Source organism: Garra rufa, chromosome 22 (genome assembly GCF_049309525.1).
Source record: "Garra rufa chromosome 22, GarRuf1.0, whole genome shotgun sequence".
Classification (NCBI taxonomy): domain Eukaryota; kingdom Metazoa; phylum Chordata; class Actinopteri; order Cypriniformes; family Cyprinidae; genus Garra; species Garra rufa.
Genome location: NC_133382.1, coordinates 7,256,480 through 7,281,173, shown reverse-complemented (window position 1 = coordinate 7,281,173; position 24,694 = coordinate 7,256,480). Strand labels below are relative to the sequence as shown.

The 24,694-nt window shown below is 32.6% G+C and overlaps 2 protein-coding genes across 3 annotated transcripts in view; both read left to right on the top strand.

The window, feature by feature from the left end:
• Positions 1–21,638, top strand: part of tbc1d12b (TBC1 domain family, member 12b) — a 27,480-nt gene extending 5,842 nt beyond the window's left edge. Inside the window, exons 4-15 of one of the 2 annotated variants that reach the window (XM_073828454.1) lie at positions 1,722–1,778; positions 4,877–4,998; positions 7,117–7,199; positions 9,585–9,702; positions 9,924–10,030; positions 10,385–10,465; positions 14,041–14,126; positions 16,616–16,687; positions 17,118–17,246; positions 18,759–18,868; positions 19,477–19,735; positions 20,540–21,638. In XM_073828454.1, coding sequence (XP_073684555.1) covers positions 1,722–1,778; positions 4,877–4,998; positions 7,117–7,199; positions 9,585–9,702; positions 9,924–10,030; positions 10,385–10,465; positions 14,041–14,126; positions 16,616–16,687; positions 17,118–17,246; positions 18,759–18,868; positions 19,477–19,735; positions 20,540–20,608 — 1,293 coding nt within the window. In that variant the 3' untranslated portion in view covers positions 20,609–21,638. The remainder of the gene's footprint in view (positions 1–1,721; positions 1,779–4,876; positions 4,999–7,116; positions 7,200–9,584; positions 9,703–9,923; positions 10,031–10,384; positions 10,466–14,040; positions 14,127–16,615; positions 16,688–17,117; positions 17,247–18,758; positions 18,869–19,476; positions 19,736–20,539) is intronic. The other variant, XM_073828455.1, reaches the window with a different exon arrangement.
• Positions 21,639–22,228: 590 nt separating this feature from the next.
• LOC141298339 (TBC1 domain family member 12-like) overlaps positions 22,229–24,694 on the top strand; it is a 7,743-nt gene continuing 5,277 nt past the window's right edge. Inside the window, exon 1 of the mRNA XM_073828838.1 lies at positions 22,229–22,249. Coding sequence (XP_073684939.1) covers positions 22,229–22,249 — 21 coding nt within the window. The remainder of the gene's footprint in view (positions 22,250–24,694) is intronic.

Sequence of the window (24,694 nt, the reverse complement as noted above, 5' to 3'; positions counted from 1 at the left end):
ATAAATCTGAAAAATGTGAAAAAAATAAAACGTATTTCATAGGGCCTTCAAAATGTATTTTTTGTTCAATCTTTCACGATTTCAAGTAATTACACATGCTTTTTGATTGAGATTTTTTAATTTAACTTCTTTAAGTCTAGATAAAAAAAGAAATATTAAGATTAAGGCAGAAAAACAGAATTAAAAGAATAAAAAAAAATTAAAATTTGGGAAAAAATAAAACAGATTTCATGGGGTCCTATTACTGTGAACAATATCTAACAGGAAATAATGTATCACATTATGAAAGTTGGATGCTTATGAGAAAAGCATGATCCAAAAAGAGTGATTCACCAAATTTTACTTGGTGGAAAATGTAACATCTGAAGTTTTATGTAGTTTATTATTAGATGTTTAGTTTTTGTTTGTTTTGTTTTGTTTTTTTTTGTCTTTAAAGAAGTCTCTTCTGCTGATCAAGCCTTCATTTCCTGACCCAAAGTACAGCAAAGATACAGTAAAATCTTTAAATATTTTTACTATTTAAAATAACGGCTTTTTATTTGAATATACTTTAAAATGTAATTTATTCCTGTGATTTAAAAGCTAAATTATTATATTTTATATTTTATTATATTATAATAATTAAATTTTTGCATCATTACTCCAGCCTTCAGTGTTACATGATCCTTCAGAAATCATTGTAATATTCTGATTTGCTGCTCAAAAAAATTATTATTATTATTATGTTAAAAAATAGAAGTAGAGTAGAATTTCAGTTTTTTTTGATAAATAGAAAGTTCTGATCTTTAAATCTATCCTGAAAAAAAAAATTGCAACTGTACATGTGACACTAAAGACTGGAGTAATGATGCTGAAAATGTATCTTTGATCACTGGAATAAATTAATTTTAAAACATATTCACATAGAAAGCAGTTATTTTAAATAGTAAAAATATCGCACAATATTATCGCTTTTGCTGTACATTGGATCAAATAAATGCAGGCTTGGTGAGCATTAGAGACTTAAAAAAAAACATTAAAAGTCTTAATGTAATTTAAAAGGTTTGGGGGGAAAAGTTGTTTTTGGACTCTGTTTTAAACAGTTCTGCTTTGAGTGCCGTCTAACCAGAAACAATTCAGTTCATCTCACCAGACATCTTTATACAAGTTTCACTTCTGTCATTTAGCCAAACTACACTACAGTACCTCTGAGAGACTGTATGTTAGTCTGTGTGCTGAGTAGGAACCGGGCCGGATTGAGCTCGACTGCAGTGTGTGCAGTCCAGCTGGCTTCATTTCCATCCAGGATATTAGTGCATCTATGTTATTAGGAGAAAGACAGAAAAGGCCATTTAGAGGTCAGCATGTGTTTTAGGGAGTACAAACGCACGTGTCGTGTGTATGTTGTGTTTTTATTTAATGCATGGCGTCACACTATCTCTGCCCTGCTTATCTTCTCCCACGCACACACTCGGTTCTCTACACGTTCTGTTAGATTACTAACAGCCAAACTCTGCATTTCCCACTGTTTATTGATTTAAACTACACGCAATAAGAAGAAAAACCGGATCCAGAATAAAGCCCGTTCAGTAAACAGCAGAACTTGCTGTCACGACTTATTGCGCTCCACTAAATCACGTCAGCATAAACTGCTCTGAAATCAGTCCAGTCAGCAGAGTTTTGAAGGCCAAGCTATTATTTCTGCTTTATGTACTGTATTTCTCTCATTTTGCTCTCTGCAGGAAAATAACCCAGGCAATCTCACATCTGTTTCTACACCCAATCTCTTAAGTTCAGGGGTATGATATTTGTTTCTAAAAGAGCTCTCCTTCATGTCTGTTCTGTGCACGGAGACGTACGCCTTCACTTCCCATCGGTCATTTCAACCACTCTCACGTCACATGACATGCCTGCTTGACTAGCGCTTTAACACTTCCTGTTCATGTTGAAAGGATAGATCACCAAAAATTAAATAATTTGCTCATTACAACCCTGTATGATTTTTCTTCCTGTCGAATGCAAAAATAAGATATTTTGAAGAATGTTCATGCTGCTCCTTTCCATGTAGTTATCATACAGTGACCAGGGACCATCAACCTCCTGTCAAAGGAGTTCATATGACTTGTGTGCTCTATTCTGTGTCTTGTCAAGTTGTCTGATAGTTTGGTGAAAGGAACAAACTGTCATTTAAGGCGAGACACTGCAGACGAATAGGGTACAAAAACTAACTAATAGTTATCACCTTACTTACCAAGTTAAATGATTACTTTGATAATTGCAAACATCTTTTGTATTACAAGTTTTTTAAAATGTTACGTTCACATATGGAAATGAGGCATTATTTAATGATATATGCGTTAATTTGCATACATTTCTAGTGCAAAAATCGAAACACTGGATGAAGTCAGTTTCTAAATTCTTGTTTAATTTTTTTGACATATTAGAGTCAAAAGTTTTTACAGAGGGGATTGTGATAATCTCATTTTGCCACTCCATAATTCAGAAAAAAATTAGAACAGACAGGAAACACTATATTTTTTACCATTTCTTGGGTAATAAAATGTCTAAAATTAAGCAAATTATATATGAACAAATCCCTCTGTAAAAACCTTCAGGATATAGACAGGAATAAAAAAATTTAAAGTTTGGTGTGTGTAAGTGCTACTGAAGTGGAGATTTATGGCTCAGTGTAGGAGAAAAAAACTAATTTTCAGAAAACAGCCTTTAAAAATATGTATTGTAATTGAAATCTATTGACACATAGATAAAGTGCTAGACACAGTGTCTTTTGGATGTTTTCTTTCCACGAGTCTGAAAAAACACTTTATGAAACACCAAAAAGGGCAAAATCTCAAAGTTGATAGGTGCATGAAAAAACAGTGTTTTGCCTGCAATGTCTCCCCTTAAGTAGTTATTTACTGAAAATCTTTCATGTAGCTCTCAAATTTCATTTGCACTTAGACAAAGTTGAAGATTTATCAGTTTAATCTGGCCACGTCGTGACACGGCACATTATGTCTTGCTCTTAATGGCGATCAATTTCCTTTTTTTTGTGAAATGAAACCAATTTAGTTAAAAAAAATAATGAGAATATCAATACAGTATCACGAGGAAAAATATCCCACTACATTTAGAAATTAGTTATTGTATGGAAAGTAGCTGTGACATTTCTTTGAAAAACTTTTTTGTGTTTTACTGAAGAAAGTCAAATGGGATTTTAATGTTTTGAGTGAAAAGTTATTGCAACAGCTAATGTGAACTAACACTGAACAATAGATTTACAGCTTTTACTCCTATAAATTTTTCATTTATGCATATACCAGTATATTTTTAGCATTTTAGGTTCTGTTAAATAATTTATTATGAACAAACAAGAATTAGAAATGAACAGCTTGTAGATTATAAAGTAATATATTATTTATAATTGAAATAACTAGTAAATGTTTTTAAAAAATTGTTAGTTTGTGATATCTAATGCACTATCTAATATGTTCTGATACTTTCAAGACTTTGTAGAAAATGCAGGTTATTATAGCGTCAGTATAAATAAATTTGTTTAAATTAGATAAATGTTTTTTTATTTTAAAGGAAAATGTGAAGAAAAATAGTAATGAAAATTGTACATATTATCAAAATATTTTGGATTTTGATCAAAAATATGTTTGGTTTTTTCCTTCTCTAAAGAAAAAATAGTAAGGAAAATTTAACATTTAATTAAAATATAATTGTTTTGGGTGGGGAACAAAAACTGTAAAGAAAAATATTCTAAAGATAAAATATTTTATATTATTATATCATATAAAATGTATATATTTAATTATAGTTAAATATGTAATATTGAATTAGATGTTTATTATTATTTTAATCATATTTACAGTTGAGGTCAAAAGTTTACACACACCTTGCAGAATCTGCAAAATGTTAACTATTTTACCTAAATAAGAGGGATCATACATATTTAGTACTGACCTAAATAAGATATTTCACATAAAAGACGTTTACATATAGTCCACAAGAGAAAATAATAGTTGATTATGAGTCCTTTGTTTGTACTAAAAAGTTAAACTGCTCGTTGTTTCTCAGAAAAATTCTTCAGGTCAGCATTTTTGTGCATTTGACCCTTTCCAGCAATGACTGTATGATTTTGAAATGCATCTTTTCACACTGAAGACAACTGAGGTACTCGTATGCAACTATTACAGAAGGTTTAAACTCTCTTATTTTGGTAAAGTCATTAACATTTTGCAGATTCTGCAAGGTGTATGTAAACATTTGACCTCAACTGCATTGCTAAAAATAAACTCCTTTCCTCATTATGAATCCTAAATGATCATCTTCTGATATCAAGCAGCTAAACTGTGTATGATAAACACCAGTTGATCCTCTCTGACTAGTTTCTTTTTTCACTTACATTTCTTAGAAAAAGCTTCCTTCACAATATATCCATTGACATCTGAAGCAGCTTCTTAGACAGATAAGGAAGAGTCTTTGTGCTACTGTTTAGTCAGTCATGATAAATGGGTTCGAGCTTGTGCTTTAGATGGTACAGGAAGAGGAACCGTACCAGCCAGGCTGACCGTTCTCAGGAAAACACCTCCGCAGCGAGATGTGGTTTTGACACAATTCCTGAGAACAGCACAAGGGTTTGAAACATTCAGGTGTCCTCACACTTCCTCATATGAACAAACACATGACCAACCTTTCTCTCCATGCGCTTCATTCTGGCCTCAGCACGCCTCGATCTTCACACGCCTGCCATCTGCCTCCATGTTTTCATGTTCACCTCTCACAAGCCTGTGATTCTGTTCACAGCACATTCAGACCATATAACACTCTTTGTTCATCTAGCTCGCTGTGACCGCACACATCTGAAACTGACCTGTTGGTCTTCTCACAGGAGTATGAGGCCAAGGTGATTAAATCAGGTCACAGTCCCTCCCTGCCCACTCAGGGCCGGCGAAAGAACCTGGAATTCGAACCACTGTCCACAACGGCGCTCATATTAGAGGACCGTCCTCCGTAAGTATCACCCGAAGACTGTGTACTAACCAGGTTCAGTACAAGATAAAAGATATTTCGTCCATGTTAACCAGCTGCAGTTTATAATGCATTTGATTGACAATAACAGATAAAAAGCGGAACATACGAAATGCATGTTATTTTTTATTTAGTTCTGACCTGAAGATATTTCACAAGATAGTCCACAAGACAAAATAATAGTTGAATTTTATAAAAATAACCCCCTTCAAAAGTTTACATACACTTGATTCTTAATACTGTGTTGTTACCTGAATGATCCACAGCTGTGTTTTTTGTTGTTGTTGTTTAGTGATAGTTGTTCATGAGTTCTTTGTTTGTCCTGAACAGTTAAACTGCCAGCTGTTCTTTAGAAAAATCCTTCAGGTCCCACAAATTCTTTGGTTTTTCAGTATTTTTGTGTTTTTGAACCCTTTCCATCAATGACCGTATGATTTTAAGATCCATCTTTTCACACTGAGGACAACTGAGAGACTCATATGCAACTGATGCTCACTGATGTTTCAGAAGGAAACACGATGTATTAAGAGATGGGGTGAAAACTTTTGAACAGAATGAAGATATGTATATTTTTCTTATTTTGCCTCAATAAGACACTTTTTTTTAATTTAGCACTGCCCTCCAAAAGCTACAGAAGATACTTGTTTCCCAAAAGACAAAATAAGTTACATTTACCCTGATCTTCAAATTCGCAAAGTTTTCACCCCCTGCTCTTAAAGGAACACTCCACTTTTTTTGGAAATAGGCTCATTTTCCAACTCCCCCCGAGTTAATAAATTGAGTTTTACCGTTTTGAAATCCATTCAGCCGTTCTCTTGTTCTGCTGATCATCTTTATCACTTTTAGCATAGCTAAGCATAGATCATTAAATCCTATGAGACCAATAGCATCGCGTTCAAAAATGACCAATAAGTTTTGATATTTGTCCTATTTAAAACTTGGCTCTTCTGTAGTTATATCGTGTACTAATACCTGCGGAAAATGTAAAGCTGCGATTTTCTAGGCCGATAAGTTTAGGAACTACACTTCCATTCCGGTGTAATAGTCAAGGAAGTTTGCTGCCGTAACATGGCCGAAGCAGGCGGAGTAATACATTGTGTTTCCTTCTAGCAATCAAATACACAAAAATGCTGAAAAACCAAAGAATTTGTGGGTCCTTGAATTTTTTTCTTAAGAACAGCGGGCAGTTTAACTGTTCAGGACAAACAAAGGACACATGAACTATCATTAAACAAAAAACAGCTGTGGATCATTCAGGTAATACAGTATTAAGAATTATGTGCATGCGAACTTTTGAACGGGGTTATTTTTATAAATTCAACTATTATCTTCTCTTGTGGACTGTATGTAAACATCTTTTATATGAAATGTCTTATTCAGGTCAGTACTAAATAAAAAAATAACATGCATTTTGTATGATCCCTCTTATTTTGGTAAAATAATAACAATTTTGCAGATTCTTCAGGGTAATGTAAGTGCAAACTTTTGACCTCAACTGTACAGTATATGCAGGTTTTGAAAAATATCTAAAATGTATTTTTTTTTTGTAATTTGTTAAAGTAATTATTATTTTATGTAATTTATTGGATGATAATATAGATGTATATAATCACATTTTTCTTAATTTTGAAGAGGTTTTTAAATGCATATCAATCAGTGTTTAGATAATGATTATTAGTAGTGGGATTCTTTGAGGTCTATCCAGGAGAGTACAGGTAGATGTAGTGTCATTCTCCTAACTTGTGGCGTAAGTTTCTCAGGATACATTGACCTGCGATACATATATCCCACCAACCTTTGAGAGGCTCATCTTTCCCAAACAAAGGCCTATAAATAAGACTTAGCACAGACTGGGTTGTATTTCGCCATGCAAGTCTCTTCAGTCCCCAATCCTTATTAAGAATAAATGACCAGTGAAATGTGAGCGTGTCAGCCAAACCATGAGATAAACCAGCCATAAGGCCTTTTCCAGAAACATCTGAGTGAATCCGTCAGTTGTTTCTGAAACATGTCAGTGCTAACAGATCTCTAGGCTGTGCATTTGAGACATTTAATTATCCGTTTGTTGTGACAACTGAAATCATTGGCTTCCTTCCTCAGGAACCTCCCTGCTAAGTCGGAGGAGGAAGCACAGCGCCACCGCCAGGAGTATGATGAAATGGTGGCGGAGGCAAAGAAGAGAGGTACATTTGTTTATATATACATTACAGTGTGTATAATAAATAAGGAAATGTCACTCTATAATAAACATACAAGAAAATACTATTTCAGTCTTTCCATGTTTAAATCAATGCAACACACTAAAGAAGGCCTGAGAGCCAAAACATGTTTTTCTTCTGTGTGATAATTGAATAATAATATGATATTATACAAGACTAGAGAGCTATGTGTAAATAACCTTGTTGAACTGCATAATAATTTAATGTTACTTTAACTTACTGTAATGAGAAGAGAATATGTTGCTTACATTTTCAATAAAATGTAAATTAGAATTAAACATTTTTTATTAAAATAAAACACAGTTAAACTTAAATTAAACATGATTAATTAAATGTAAATAAATAAACAAATAAAACAATGCTGACATTTTCCAAAAAATAAAAGTAAATTAGAGTCAATTTACATTATTTTTTTTTCTTTATCTAAATACAATAAAATTACCACTTTACAGAAATTAGAGTTGAGAATCACCACTAAGATTAATAGGAATTAAAACCTAAAAAAATTTTTTATACAATTTTATAAAAAACTAAAATAATTCTTACATTTTCAAATAAATGTACACTAGAATTAAACATTTTTATACATTATAATGGTGGTTCTGGGATTTAAATTAAAAAAACACATTTTTTACCTGAATACAATAACATTACCCCTTTACAGAAATTAGAGTTGAGAATCACCACTAAAAACAATGAAACTTAAAACCTTCAAAAACAAAAAAAATTTATAAAATAAAAAAAAGAATAATTATTACACATTCAAATAAATGTAAATTAGAATTAAACATTTTTATACATTGTGATGGTGGTTCTGGGATTTTAAAAAATATTTACCTAAATACAATAAAATTACCACTTTTCAGAAATTAGAGTTGAGAATCATCACTAAGAATAATGAGAATTAAAACCAAAAAATAAATAAATCAAATAATTCTTACATATTCAAATGTATGTATATTAGAATTAAACATTTTTATACATTGTGATGGTGGTTCTGGGATTTAAATAAAAATATTTTTTTTCTTTACCTAAATAAAATAAAATGACCACTTTTCAGAAATTAGAGTTGACAATCACCACTAAGAATAATAAGAATTAAAACCTCATTAAATAAATAAATAAAATAATGCTTACATTTTCAAAGAAAAAAAGTAAATTAGAATGAAACATTTTATACATTGATGGTGATTCTGGGATTTAAATAAAAAAAGTCTTTACATAAATACAATAAAATTACCACTTTACATAAATTAGACTTGAGAATCACCACTAAGAATAATGAGAATTAAAACCTAAAAAAAATAAAATAAAATAAAATAATTCTTAAATTAAAAAAAGTAAATAAGAATAAAAAAAATGTATACATTGTGATAGTGGTTCTTGGATTTAAATAACATTTTTTTTATCTAAATAAATTTACCACTTTACAGGAATTAGAGTTGAGAATCACCACTAAGAATAATGAGAATTAAAACCTCAAAAAATTAATTAATAAATAAATTAAAATAAAATAAAACAATGCTTACATTAAAAAAAAGTAAGTTAGAATAAAATGATGGTGATTCTGGGATTTAAATAAAAAATATATATATATACTGTATATTTACCTAAATACAATAAAACTACCACTTTACAGAAATTAGAGTTGAGAATCACCACTAAGAATAATGAGAATAAATGACAAAATAAAATAATTTCAAATTATTAATTATAAAAAAAAAAAAGTAAATTAGAATGATACATTTTTATACATTGTGATAGTGGTTCTTAAATAATTTAAAAACATTTTTTTTAACCTAAACACAATAAATTTAGAAATTAAGAGTTGAGAATCGCCACTAAGAATAATGAGAATTGAAACCTCAAAGAAAAAAATTAAATTAAATATTATTTACAATACTTAAAATTAAAATAATAAATTGTATACATTGTGATGGTGGTTTTGGGATGTAAATAAAAACATTTTTTTTCTTTTCCTAAATACAATAAAATGACCACTTTACATAAATTAGAGTTGATCATCACCACTAAGAATAATGGGAATTAAAACCTCAAAAATCAATAAATAAAATACAAGAAAGATAGGAAGTTATGTATGATGTCAGTTTTATGGAAATGTGTTTTAATTATCACAACAAATGCAAAATAGCCTTTAGTTTTATATAGAGTACTCTAAATTGGGGTGAATGTGACCTGTTTTCATGTATTTTCAAGAGATTTACCCAAATAAAAGTGTCACATTAATGTACCTTTTCCTTGCTCCAAGGTGGTCATTAAATGTAGAAATGTGCTATTTTATTTTGTCAGGAATGCTAAACTTTAATATGAGGTTATTTTTGCTCACAGAGATGAAGGAGGCTCAGAAGAAGAAAAAGCAGATGAAGGAAAGATTTAAACAGGAAGACAGCATTGCTAACGCCATGGTGGTTTGGAACAACGAAATCCTTCCCAACTGGGAGAACATGTAAGAAAGCCACCATTCATTATCACAACCTGCAGTGATAATTATGATAAACACATTCGCTCTGTTGCTAAAACTAGAGCGGCCTACGTAGGCAGCCTATTGCTTGTTCCCAATAGGAAGTTCAAATAAATATTAAAACTTATGCGTATAGTTAAATCTAATATAAAATGCACATGTTATTACGCTCTATTCACTGCTGTCTGTCGTGTGTGTTTCTTCAGGCGTGGCATGCGGCGCGTGAGGGATCTGTGGTGGCAAGGTCTTCCGCCAAACGTGAGGGGGAAAGTCTGGAGTCTGGCCATTGGGAATGAGCTGAACATAACCTCAGGTTTTTTCTATTTTCCTCTCTCTTTCATGTGTCAGTGGAGAGACACCTTTGAAGATGCAGTTAAGCCTAGGATTAACCAAACCTTTTGGGCAAACGTTCTGTCTGAAGTGTGTCATTATGCAGTACTCACATGAATGAATGCAAGCCCGAGGCAGTTTCTAAACTGTTTGGATGAGTTTATTTCTGACACTCCCAAACAAAGACTTTTGCATTTAGGTCTTTCAGAAATGAAAGTGTAAGCTAACATACAGACCAGATTTTTATCTGCTTTATTTTAAGGTTTAAAGCTGTGAATTGCTGTCTGAGAATTGTAACCCTCTTTCCTTTCTGTTCCTTCATGTTCCTTCCTGTCAGATTTGTATGAGATCTTTCTCTCACGGGCCAAGGAGCGCTGGAAGACCTTTAGAGAGACAGGCAGTGAGATGGAGTCTGATGGTACGTCTGTCATCCCTCACACAGCCCACTGGAGCATTTAGACATGCTAATTATTCAAACCAATGCACAGTTCGATCTGAATGATTCATTAGCGAATTTTTAATCTGAATGGGTTTTAGCAATCCACTATGCATATCCAGTGATCTCAAACTAAAGTGAGTTCTTTACAGTCTACTATGCATATACAAAAATGGAAACGGATAATATCTCAATTGCTATATAGCTGATTCACAATCAGTGTTGTTTTCGTCAATGATGACGATGACGAAATCATTTCGTTGACGCCACTTTTTTTCATGACGATAACAAGACGATGACGAGATAAAAATGGCTCGTTGATGACTAAAACATGACGAGACGTGTGTGAGTTTTCGTTGACGAGACGAGAATAGACGAAAATGTTAGTGGGTGGTCCGTTAGACGTTTAAAATGCATGACATTTCCGCTCATTGTGCATGCCAATTAAAACTTAAAAAGTATCTGCCGCTATGGCAAGCCGTTTTAACATTAAATACTCTTTGCCATACTAGTATGGCAAGCCGTTTTAGCATTCCATCCTTGTTTGTCTTTTATGTTTTAAAACATTCCTTCATTATTGTAATTATTGGTGAAAATAGTCGATCCGGAAGCTCACATTGTGTTGAACTATAGATCTGCTATTTTCAGAACTTATAAGTGACACTACCCAACAGCAAAATACTTACTGACCTACATTAATTTGTTAAAAGACTACTTTTTCCCCTTTTTTTGGACTAAAACTAGACTAAAACCTTTTTGACTTTTCATCGACTAAAATTGGACTAAAACTATCACATATAGAAGTGACTAAAATTTGACTAAAACTAATAAGCATTTTAGTCCAAAAGACTAAGACTAAATCTAAGATGGTTGTCAAAAACAACACTGTTCACAATTGGTTCTAAATTATTTATATTCATCTGAATTTGAATGGGTTTTACCACTTGGTCTCAGTGAAGTTCATTGGTCAGGAAGTGTAAACGTGAATTGGTTTACTGAATCAGCTGAACTAATTTACAATTCAATTTGAATGTTTCATTAGTGAATCAGTGTGAGTTAACAAACTTAACAAAATCTGATTCAGTAAGTCCGTTGAACCAGTTCTCAATGCTGTCGAATGATTCATTAGCAAATCAGTCTGAATTTGAATTGGTTTAAACAATCGCTCACATTGAAGTTCATTGGCCAGGAAGTGTGACACTGGTGTGTGTTTAAGTGTCTGACTTTCAGTTCTCCCCAGTCGCTTTCCTCCTCATTTTATTGAGATTTCCTTCCTGACCTACAAGCCCAGTCTCGCTAATCACATGTTAATTCTTGTTTTTGTTTTCCACTACGTCTTCCAGCCTGTATGTACTCTATAAAATGCTGTTTTATTAGCCCCAGTGCCTCATTCTTTTAATGTGTCTCAGTAAATCTCTTAATAAAGTTGTTTTTTCATAAAGTCTGAACACAAACACATCCTCTCTTTCACATCTGGCTCTCATCTCAACACCCATGTTAGCCTCCAGCTGTACGCTTGAGCAGATCCTCTGGGACTAACTAACACCAGACACACCTGTTTATCCACTGCCACAAATACACTGAAGAGTATCACAGAACAAAAGTCATGTACACAGGGTTCGTACGGGTGCTCGAATTCCTTGAAAATGCTTGAATTTTAATGTAGTGTTTTCAAGGTTTGAAAAATGCTTGGATTTTGGATGAAGTGCTTGAAAGTGCTTGAATATGCAGTTGCATCGGTTTCATATTAATTCGCTTTCATACTAAATAGTTATTTTTTGTTATGCTTATAATATGTAAAAGAAAGAAAAGAAAAAACAGCTCCGCTTGAATGTGCACGTCAGGCTGTAGTGTGATCCGCCGGTCTTTCTTGCTGCGCGCCCTCTGATGGAACAGAGCGGTAGATAAAACATGCCAGTTATCAGGAGGTTGTTGCATCAGTCCTCGATGGCTTGAAAACGACAAATAAGAATTATGTTTAAAACGAGAATTTGGGGATCGCAAAATTGCCAGCCCGATGTCCCGGGGCTATTGTGTTTTCCAGTCGGGCTGCTAAAATGTTTCACCGGACTATCTTAAAGTAGAGGGCTCGTGCGGGTCATTACAAACTCATCAATTTAGCCTTATCAAAGTTAAGGCCATACAAAGTTTTAAATGTATTAAATAGTATAAGAAAAGGCTTAATTATAAGTTTAAGAGTTAGGGACGGATATACGAGAATCGCGATAGGGCTGGATAAAACTTCAAAAGGCAATGATATATTGAATAAACATACACACTGCACGTTTCAAAGTCAAAACGCGGCACGGATGTCTTTATATGAATGTATCTGAAGGGAACCGACTGTCCTCAGAAACGTGTCGTTGGCATTTTCATTTCATGACATGTCTGATAAAACTGCGTTAATGCTGGTTTGTCTACAGCCGTTACTAGGAAACCGTAGAATTTCAGCGCTCCTAAAGCGCCCCCTCGTGACAGGGAATGAATTTGCGAATATTCAGCTGTTTAGCAAGATTATTACAAATATTGGCCCATGTTTTTATGCAGCAAACACATAAGAGTTGTAAATGTAAAAGTTATGTGCTTTCTAAAAATCTAAACAATTAAGACAGTAATATTTATGTTTTAAATAAATTATACTTGATATATCCATTTTAAAGGTATAAAGGCTGAAATGCCATTGTATAAGATGTTTTGTTTTTGTAAAAATCTGAATTATAAATCATGTCATTTTATGGCTTAATGTTACTGTACATTGTTCAACCCCATTACAGTGTTCATTTTACTTGTGCAGCTCTTAAAAAGGGTCGTAAATTGCCTTAAATTGATATTTAAAAATTCTGCAGATACACTGTAAATAGTGAAAAAAATACCTTGATATTTGTGAATAGGAAATCAGGTAGGAGTCTAAATGTCAATCAAAAATTTTTTCAATGTTTAAAAAATGGTCTTTTATCATATTGGCCAGTTAAATTTTATTATTAATTTTATAGTGTCTTTTTGACTACCTTTTAGTACTTTTAGGCTGGAATGTGAAATGTATTTGTGAAAATCCTTCAAGTTTTAGAAAGTTTTCAAGTTTTAGAATTTTAGTTTATCATATTTTTTTTACAGTCATTTTATACCAGTCATTAATGTGTTACCATAGACATTGCCCTACTCCACTCATACAGTATTACTTTTATTTGTGCAGGTCTTAAAAAGCCTTTAAATTTTATTTTTAAAATACTACAGATACTCAGTAAATTATATTAATTATATATGTTATATGCAATCTAGACAGTTGTTTTTTAATAGCACAATAACATCTGATTTCAAATTTAGAACTCATGTATGTGAATATGTAATTTACCACAGTGCTGGAAAATCTTGAAAATGCACCTTGAAAGTGCTTGAAAAGTGCTTGAATTTTACTTTGGAAAAGGTGTAAGAACCCTGTGTACAGTAGATGCAGGAACAGTAGATATGAAGCAGAATATGCAAATATGTCCGATATAACATGATATTTCTGAGTAATATTTAAAAAAATCTCTTCATTATGTCTGTGGTTGTTACAGCGGAGAGTGCTGACCGTGAGTCCAGTCTGGATCTGATCAAACTAGACATCTCCCGCACATTTCCACCACTCTTCATCTTCCAGAAGGTACTGTTTGTACTCTTCCTCTCACTCTTATGGTATTACTAACTATAACTGTAAATATTAGTAGGTTGGCTTGAGAAAGCTAGAACCACCAAACTCAGCCCAGCTCTTCACACTGATCTGATTTACAGTTTTCATAAAATTGAAGATTAAAAATCATAAAAATCCCATAGACTTAAGCCTGAAATACACTACACTACAAGCCAAGCAGCTAGAATCATGCTAGCAACTTGCTGATCGTGTTAGTAACATGATAATCACGCTAGCAACATGCTAGTAGCTTGCTAACCATGCTAGAAACATGCAAATAACTTGTAAGCCATGCTGATGACGTTAATGACGTGCTAATCATGTTAGAAACATGTTAGCAACTTGCTAATCATGTGGGAAACATGCTAGCCACTTGCTAATCATGCTTATAACGTGTTAGCAGCATACTAACATCATTTTAAAAACATGCTAGCAACATGTTAACAATTTGTTAATCATGCTAGCAACTTGCTAATCCTGTTAGAAGCATATCAGCAGCTTTGTTAATCATGTTAGAAACATGCTAGCAGCTTGTTAGCCAGGCTAGAAACATATCAGAAACATGTTAGTGATTTGCTAGTCATGTTAGGAACATGCTGGAAACATGCTAACAACTTGCTAATCATGTTGGAAATATGCTAGCAACTTGTTAATCATGTTGGAAGCATGCTAGCAACTTGCTAATCATGCTAGAAACATGCTAGTAATTTGCTAATTGTGCTGGAAACATGTTAGCAACTTGCTAATAATGCTAGAACAACTTGTTAATCATGTTAGAAACATGCTAATTACATACTGGTAACTTGCTAATCATGTTAGAAACATGCTAATGACATACTGGTAATTTGCTAATCATGATAGTAGCATGATAATCATGCTAACAACATTCTAGTAGCTTGCTAACCATGCTAGAAACATGCAAATAACTTGTAAGCCATGCTGATGACGTTAATGATGTGCTAATCCTGATAGAAACATGTTAGCAACTTGCTAATCATGCTTATAATGTGTTAGCAGCATACTAACATCATGCTGGAAACATGCTAGCAACTTGCTTATGTTAGAAACATGCTTGCAACTTATTAATCATTTTAAAAACATGCTAGAAGCATATCAGCAGCTTGTTAGCCAGGCTAGAAACATATTAGAAACATGTTAGTAATTTGCTAGTCATGTTAGGAACATGCTGGAAACATGTTAACAACTTGCTAATCATGCTAGAAACATGCTAGCAACTTGTTAATCATGTTGGAAACATGCTAGCAACTTGCTAATCATGCTAGAAACATGCTAGTAATTTGCTAATTGTGCTGGAAACATGTTAGCAACTTGCTAATAATGCTAGAAGCATACTGGTAACTTGCTAATCATGTTAGAAACATGCTAATGACATACTGGTAACTTGCTAATCATGTTAGAAACATGCTAATGACATACTGATAACTTGCTAATCATGTTAGAAACACGCTAATGACATACTGGTAACTTGCTAATCATGTTAGAAACACGCTAATGACATACTGGTAACTTGCTAATCATGTTAGAAACACGCTAATGACATACTGGTAACTTGCTAATCATGTTAGAAACACGCTAATGACATACTGGTAACTTTCTAATCATGTTAGAAACATGCTAATAACTTGGTAATCATGATAGAAACATGCTAGCAACTTGCTAATCATGTTAGAAACACGCTAATGACATACTGGTAACTTGCTAATCATGTTAGAAACACGCTAATGACATACTGGTAACTTGCTAATCATGTTAGAAACACGCTAATGACATACTGGTAACTTGCTAATCATGTTAGAAACACGCTAATGACATACTGGTAACTTGCTAATCATGTTAGAAACATGCTAATAACTTGGTAATCATGATAGAAACATGCTAGCAACTTGCTAATCATGTTAGAAACACGCTAATGACATACTGGTAACTTGCTAATCATGTTAGAAACACGCTAATGACATACTGGTAACTTGCTAATCATGTTAAAAACATGCTAATAACTTGGTCATCATGATATAAACACGCTAACAACTTGCTAATCATGTTGGAAACATGCTAGCAACTTGCTAATAATGCTAGAAACATGTTAGAAACATCCTAATCATGTTAGAAACATGGCAATAACTGGTTAATCATGATAGAAACATGCTAGCAACTTTCTAATGACATGCTAATAATGCAAGTAACATGTTAATAATGCTAGAAAAATGCTAAACATGTTAGCAACTTGCCAATAATAATAGAAACATACTAAACATCTTAGAAAATGTTAGAATCATGCCAACTACATTCTAATCATGCCAGCAACATGCTAATCATCTAATATATCTATAGAAAGTTCAACACTTTAAGCTTTTACAGCTGCTTTACACTTTCAAGCTAAAGTTTGTCTTGAAAAACGTTTTGATCTAGTTGATGACTAATGTTGGTCTCTGTTGTGTTAGGGTGGGCCGTACCATGATCTCCTGCACAGTGTTCTTGGAGCTTACACCTGCTACAGACCTGATGTGGGATATGTGAGTGATCACTGGAAAACTTACATAAAATCTGCATATAAACATCTCTTTAGCTCAGTTTGATGTGTTACCAATGTGAAAATTCTTAAACAATCGTAAAAATGTATCATGTGTTGGTGAGATTTATTTATTTTTTGAAGTGTTTTTGAAAAAAGGTTTCTAATGCTCACCAAGGCTGCATTGTTTTTGATCAAAATACCATACAATTGTGAAATATTATTACTATGTAAAAGAACACTTTTCTATTTGAATATAATTTAAAATGTCATTTATTCCTGTGATCCAAAACTGAATTTTCAGCATCATTACTCCTGTCTTCAGTGTCACACGATTCTTCAGAAATCATTCTAATGTGCTGATTAGCTTCTCAAGAAACATTTCTGATTTATTATCAATGCTGACACGCATTTTGGTTTTATTTTGGCTGCAGGTTCAGGGAATGTCCTTCATAGCTGCTGTGTTGATTCTCAACCTGGAGGAGGCCGACGCTTTCATCGCCTTCGCCAATCTCCTCAACAAACCCTGTCAGATGGCTTTCTTCAGAGTGGACCACGAGCTGGTACTGTACCTACATATGCAACATTTTATAGACATTCAGTTTATTTAAATATTATTTTAATTTTAAAGAAACATTTCAGGTTCTCAGGACAGCATCTTTTACAGTTACAGTTTTTGATTCATAGACTTTAAACTAAGGGGCAAGATGTAGCTCTGCTGAATTTTACAGCTTTTTTGAACCATTTTGAGTGCTAAAAATAAAAAAGTGCCTGTTTTGCTTTAGCACATCACACTTTCTTACAAATTCTGATGCATTTTGTAGCACTTCTGGATTCAACAACCATTTTTAAGGTAACGGAGTCTTGTATCATCACTTAATGTGCAGAAAACTACACAAAGACATAATGTCTTCTTCTGAGCCTATATATATATTTTTTAAATTCTCAGTCCATTTTTACAGATTATCACATTATCTTGTCCAGTCCTGAGTGTAAAATTGCAGATAGTAAGTTACACTGCCAGTCAAAATGTTTTGGACAGTAAGATTTTTAAAGACGTCAGTGAAATTTTGAAATATTTTTTCTATTTGAAATAAATGTTTTCTATTTGAACGTATTTTAAAATGCAATTTATTCCTGTGATTTCGAAGCTGAATTTTTAGCATCATTACTCCAGTCACTTGATTTGTTCAGAAATCATTCTAAAATTCTGATTCACTGCTTAAAAAAACATTTAATATAATTGTTATTATATTACAGCTGAGTGGAAGTTTTTTTTTTTGATAAATAGAAAGTTCAGAAGAACAGGATTTATCTGAAAAAGAAATATTTTGTAACATTATAAATGTCTTTATCATCACTTTTGATCATTTTAAAGCATCCTTGCTAAATAAAATTTAATTCCCCCCAAAAAATAAATTAATTAATTAAACAATTATACTGACTCAATGTTTTTGAATGGTTTAGTGTATAATGTTACAAAAGCTTTTTATTTTAGATAATTGCTCATTTTTGGATCTTTCTATTCATCAAAGAATTCTGAAAAACTGTTTTAAATATTTATGATAATAATATAAATAATAATAATAAATGTTTATTGAACAACTAATCAGCATTTCTGAAGGATGATGTGACACTGAAGACTGGAGAAATTATGCAGAAAATTCAGTTTGATCAGAGGAATAAATTTCATTTTAAAATATATTCAAATAGAAATCCATTATTTAAATAGTAAAAATTATTTCACAATTTTACAGCTTTTACCGTATTTTAGATCAAATAAATGCAGGCTTGGTGAGCAGAAGAGACATTAAAAAATCTTACTGCGCAAAAACTTTTGACTAGTAGTGTACATTTTGAATATATTTAAAATACTTACTTTTTCCATGTAATATTTTGAGGTCATCATCAAATTGCATCATTAAATTAAGTAATATTAGGCCTTTTTGCAAATCAGCTGATTTCCCCCCTGAAATGCAGGGCTTTGTAGTTATTTCAAATCATATTAAATTAAGTTCATTTCTGGCTGAATTGAGTGGATTAGAAACATGTTTTATTTTTGTCTCCCTTATTAGATGCTGAAGTACTTTGCAGCATTTGAGGTGTTTTTTGAAGAAAACCTCCCCAGACTTTTTAATCACTTCAAGAGTTACAACCTCACACCTGACCTGTATCTCATAGACTGGTGAGTCCAAGAACAACCTTCTGATGAAGTTTTCTAGGGATGCACCGAAATGAAAAACCTTGGCCAAAGCCAAACAAAATTAAACAGTGGGCTGAAGGCTGATTACCGAATACGTTTTTTTCGTGTTTTTCCCCCCATGTATTTTGCCAAATTCTTTTCACCATTGCGTTAATTAAATAGCCAAAATGTGTTTTTTACAGTTTTGACTTGCTTTAAAAAAAAAAAATTACAAAACAACAATTAAAAAATATTTACTTAACACTGAACATATTTAACATTCTAGTAGACGTTATAGGCTACCAACAAAGCACAATTTAAGTTAGTAAAATAATGTTCTTTTTTAATGTTCATTTTTAAGACCCCACTCTTGAATCAGGCATGTGTTTTTAATGTACAGATAAATGCATCCTTGCTGAGCAAAGGAGAATGATATAATGAATGTATTAATAAAGCTGTTGTAATGATTGTTATCATTATTTTTGTATTACTTTTTTATTTTATTTTACAGAACAACGGTAAGCAGATGAGATTCCTGACCATGAAGACTAAACAAAACACCTGGATGCATTACTGTTGTTTTCAGTTTTGTAATATTTTTGTGTTTACAGGATCTTCACCCTCTACACAAAATCCCTGCCGTTGGATGTGGCGTGTCGGGTGTGGGACGTGTTCTGCAGAGACGGGGAGGAGTTCCTGTTCCGCACCGGGCTTGGGATCCTGCGGCTCTATGAGGAAGTGCTCCTGCAGATGGACTTCATCCACATCGCTCAGTTCCTGACCAGACTCCCGGAGGACACGCCGTCTGAACGCCTCTTCAGCTGTATCGCCAACACTCAGATGATCAGCGGCAACAGGAAGTGGACCCAGGTCAGTTCCTCTCTGTGTAGTTAAAGCGATCAACTTGTGGAGTTTGTTTGTGTGAAAAATGCAGGCAGGAAATTAAATGCAAATACACTTCCTGCTACATTTTGTTCTTTTCAGAGATTCTTTTGCATAGCTTTTATTAATAGATGCATAGTAAAATGAGTTTGTTTTGTGGAAAGGGCAGAATTTTCATATTTTCTGTAAACTAACCCTTTTATTTTGAGTATAGCTCACATTACAGGTGAACTTCATTCTTCTACAGTACATTGTGATGCATGTGGTGTTTCTTAAAGGGATAGCTCACCCAAAAATGAAAATTTGCCGGAATTAATTCATCCTCAGGCCATCCAAGATGTAGATGAGTTTGTTTCTTCATCAGATTTGGAGAAATTTAGCATTACATTGCTTGCTCACCAATGGATCCTCTGGAGTGAATGGGTGCCGTCAGAATGATAGTCCAAACAGCTGATGAAAACATCACAAGTAATCGAATCCAGTCCATCAGTGAACATTTTGTGAAACAAAAACCTATGTGTTTGTAAGAAACAGATCTATCAATGCAATTTAACTTTAAACCAATGCTTCTGGCCAAAATACCAACCATAATGCGTTATAACACTTCCTCCAGTGAAAAAAAAAAAGTCCATCCCCTGTTTTCACTTCACAAGACTGGAGTTTATTGTGATGTTTTTATCCGCTATTTGAACTTTAATTCTGACGGCACCCATTCACTGCAGAGGATCCATTGAGGAACTATTCCTTTAACGTATCTGTTAATTATTTCTCTTGTCTCTTTCTCTTCATCAGGTGTTTAATACTCTCATAAAGGATAAAGAAATGGAAAAAAGCAGCAGCCCTACAGTGAAAATCTCTTGAACTCTCACCATTTTTATATTTCCAGTTCTTGATTAGGAGAGGATTGTATAAAACAGGCTCAAAGAAATGAAATAAAGGAAAAGAAAAAGCTAAACTTGATTCCTTTGCAACCATGTCAGTATTACTGAAGTTACACATTCGTATGAAGTAAAAATATAAGCCTGCTATGAAAAAAATAAAAATACTCCACCAGCTTAGTCATGTACTGTACCGGATACCAGCATCAGGCTTTTTTCTTAATATTCCTCCTAATGGAGAGAACTGGTGCATATGAAGAAATGTGCATACATGCATACCATTAACTCATTTTATATGCTGAAGTTTATTTCGAAGCATATTCATTCAGAGCCTGTTTAATGCACTTGAGATTTTAATAATAGCATAGCAAGGTTCTGCGATTTTAAAAAATGTGATTTTCTTTTTAAAACAGGTTTTGTTTTGTAGAACAAGACCTTAATGAAGTGCAATAGAAATTGTAAGAAATAAGTCAGATGCAGTTAATAATGCAGGAATAATGCATAGAGTGTGTTGAGGTGTTTGAAAGCATTTTGCTGCTTCTTGCTGAGATTTATTGCATTTTAACTTCTTCTTTTAAAACACTAATATGTAGCTTGACTTTTAAAATGAATCTTATTAATGATAGTAAGACAGTATGTGAAGAATGCATTCAGAGATTTGTGTACTTAAAGTACACTTTCTAAAATGAACTGACATTTGCCAGTTAAAGAATAAGAATGTGTGGTGTGTTAATAAAATCTGTCATTTTTGTCTTTGTTTTCTGTTTAATTATTTGACCAAATGCATTGTTTATCATGGATTTGAACCCAGTGTCTGTAAATATTGGGTCTCGATTTGGTAATGTTGTATCTTGATGACAAATGTAAATTGTGTCATTATTTCTTGGTTTGTTTTCTACACACTCCTGGTTTTATTGTACAGTTTTCATACTCGAGTGAAGATAAATTGTAAATAGGTGAAATGTTTGACACCACAAAATTCATGTGTAAATAAATCTAAAACTACTATTATACTTGTTGTTGTTTCTCTTTTAATTCATTGTGACTCAAAATATGATTTGTGTTTTTTTATAGATGGATATTTTATAATTTAGATATGTTTGTAATATAGACAGCTTTAAAGGGATAGTTCACCCAAAAATGAAAATTGTGTGATTGAATTAGCTACTCACCCGTAAGACCTTCGTTCATTTTTGGAACACAAATTAAGAAAGTAAGGACATCGTTAAAATAGCCCATGTGACTAAAGTGGTTCAACCTTAATCTCAATAAAGCGACGTGAATACTTGCTTTACCCCAGATTGTGTTTTTGTATACGTTCATCGTTCATCCGGGTCACCAGATGGCGCTCAAAGTCAGCGTAACGTTTGTTTCTCCATTCACGCAGCTTTTCCCTTAGTTTACTTCCTGTCCATGTGGTGCATGTGTGAAGAGGGGATACTTACACTTTTTTTTTGGATTAAACTGGTTTACATATTTGAAACATCGTCGATTGTTGAGTCGAACCACAGAGCAAAATGGGCCCGGTAAGTTATTTTGTAACGTCAATTATTACTCAAACGAAAACGCCGAGTGTGTGTAATATTAACATTTTCTGTTAGCCATGTCTCTCAGCTTCAATGAGGTACTTCATGTACACTGAATTCGAGATTAAACAACCCTTGCTTTTTCATATATTTTACTTGTCAAAAGTGTGCCGTCTTATATACTATACAATACTAGTCTACTGTACTTATATAATGCCTTGGTGTCACATAAAACTACATTTTCAACCCCTGCTGTTTGATTAATATTATACATACTATCCTAGTTCTACCCCTATTTTACCCTAGTATACATGTATAAACACTTGTGTCAAGGCATACTAAAGTATACAGTCATAAGGGTCAGTTTTTGTAAAATTGAATTTATATTTGTAAGTTTACATTGATATCTGAAATAAATAAGCTTTCTATTGATGTAACTATTTGAAAATCTGAAATCTGAGGGTGCAAAAAAATCTAAACACCGAGAAAATCGCCTTTAAAGTTGTCCAAATAAAGTTCTTAGCAATGCATATTACTAATAAAAAATTACGTTTTGATATATTCATGTTAGGGAATTTTACTCGTCAAAAGTCTTATATACTATACAATACTGGTCTACTGTACTGATATAATTCCCTTAGTGTCATATCAAACTACATTTTTCAACCTCTGCTGGTTCGTTTCATTATTCATACTATCCTAGTTCTACTTTACCCTAGTATACCTGTATAAACACTAGGTGTGTCATATCAGAAATAGCATACTACAGTAATGTATACAGTACTATATGTGACCCTGGACCACAAAATCAGTCATAAGGGTCATTTTTTGTAAAATTGAGTTTATATTTATATTGAGTTAACATTGATATCTAAAAAAGATAAATAAATAAGCTTTCCATTGATGTAACTATTGGAACTATATGGAATCTCAAAATATTGAGAAAATCGCCTTTGAAATTGTCCACATTAAGTTCTTAGCAATGCATATTACTTATCAAAAATTATGTTTTGATATATTTATGTTAGGAGATTTACAAAATATCCCAATGGAACATGATTTTTACTTAATATCCTAATGATTTTTGGCATCAAAAATGTATTACAATGTATTTTTGGCTCGTGCTACTTATGGCTTCATATATTTTACTCGTCAAAAGTGTGCCGTCTTATATACTATACAATACAATACTGGCCTACTATACTAATATAATGCCTTGGTGTCATATCAAACTACATTTTTCAACCCCTTCTGGTTTGTGTTATTATACATACTATCCTAGTTCTACCCCTACTTTACCCTATTATACCTGTATAAACACTTGGTGTGTCATAGCATACTAAAGTATACAGTACTATATGTGACCCTGGACTACAAAACCAGTCATAAAGTGTCAACTGAATGTATACTGAGTTGATATTGATATCTGAAAGATAAAAAAATAAGCTTTCCATTGATGTAACTATTTGAAACTCTGAAATCTGAGGGATTACTGAGAAAATCACCTTTAAATTTGTCCAAATGAAGTTCTTAGCGATGCATATTACTAATCAAAAATTAAGTTTTGATATATTTATGTTAGGGAATTTAAAAATATCTTAATGGAACATGGTCTTTACTTAATGTCCGAATGATTTTTGACATCAGATATGTATTACAATGTATTGTTGTCTATTGCTACAAATATACCTGTGCTACTTATGGCTGGTTTTGTGGTCCAGGGTCACATGTAATCAACCTCTACTATATCACGTCATGCAGTATATAATGTAATGTCTTATACTAATAATGAACCTCTTATTGTTTTGTTTAATCCTTTGGCATTCTTTATTTTGACCAAAAGCAGTTAACACACAAACACACACACATTTAGTTCAATAATATTGTTCTTGCAATATTTCATATTTTAAAGAGATTCTGTGATACTAAGCAAGATTCGCCTGTAAATTACACATCATTTATTTCTATACAAAGTAATGCACCTGTTAAAAAAATCATTTTATACAGATTTTCAGTTATTGCAGTATTTGAGTAGAGCCTTAAAAGTAGAGCAAACTCATTTATAATACAATGATTTGAGGCAGATTGTCTAGTGAAAAACAGTAATACAAATCAAATTTTGGCATATCATATTATGCAAGCCAGCCTCTGAATTTCATTTAGCTTTTTCTGTCATTTTACACTGAGATATTTTTACTATTTAAACTTTAAATAGTAAAGTAACTGCTTTCTATTTGAATATATTTTAAAATATCATTTATTCCTGTGATTTAAAAGCTGAATTTTCAGCATCATTACTCCAGTCTTCAGTGTCACATAATTCTTCAGAAATCATTCTAATGTGCTGATTTGCTATTCAAGAAACATTTTTATTATTGTTGTTATCAATATTTAAAACAGTTGAGTACATTTTTCTTTCATTTTTTTCAGGATTCTTTGATGAATAGAAAGATCCAATGATCAGCATTTATACAGCTTTTTTATACATTTGTTTTTTTATATTTATACATTTGTTATAGCTTTTGTAACATTATACATTATAC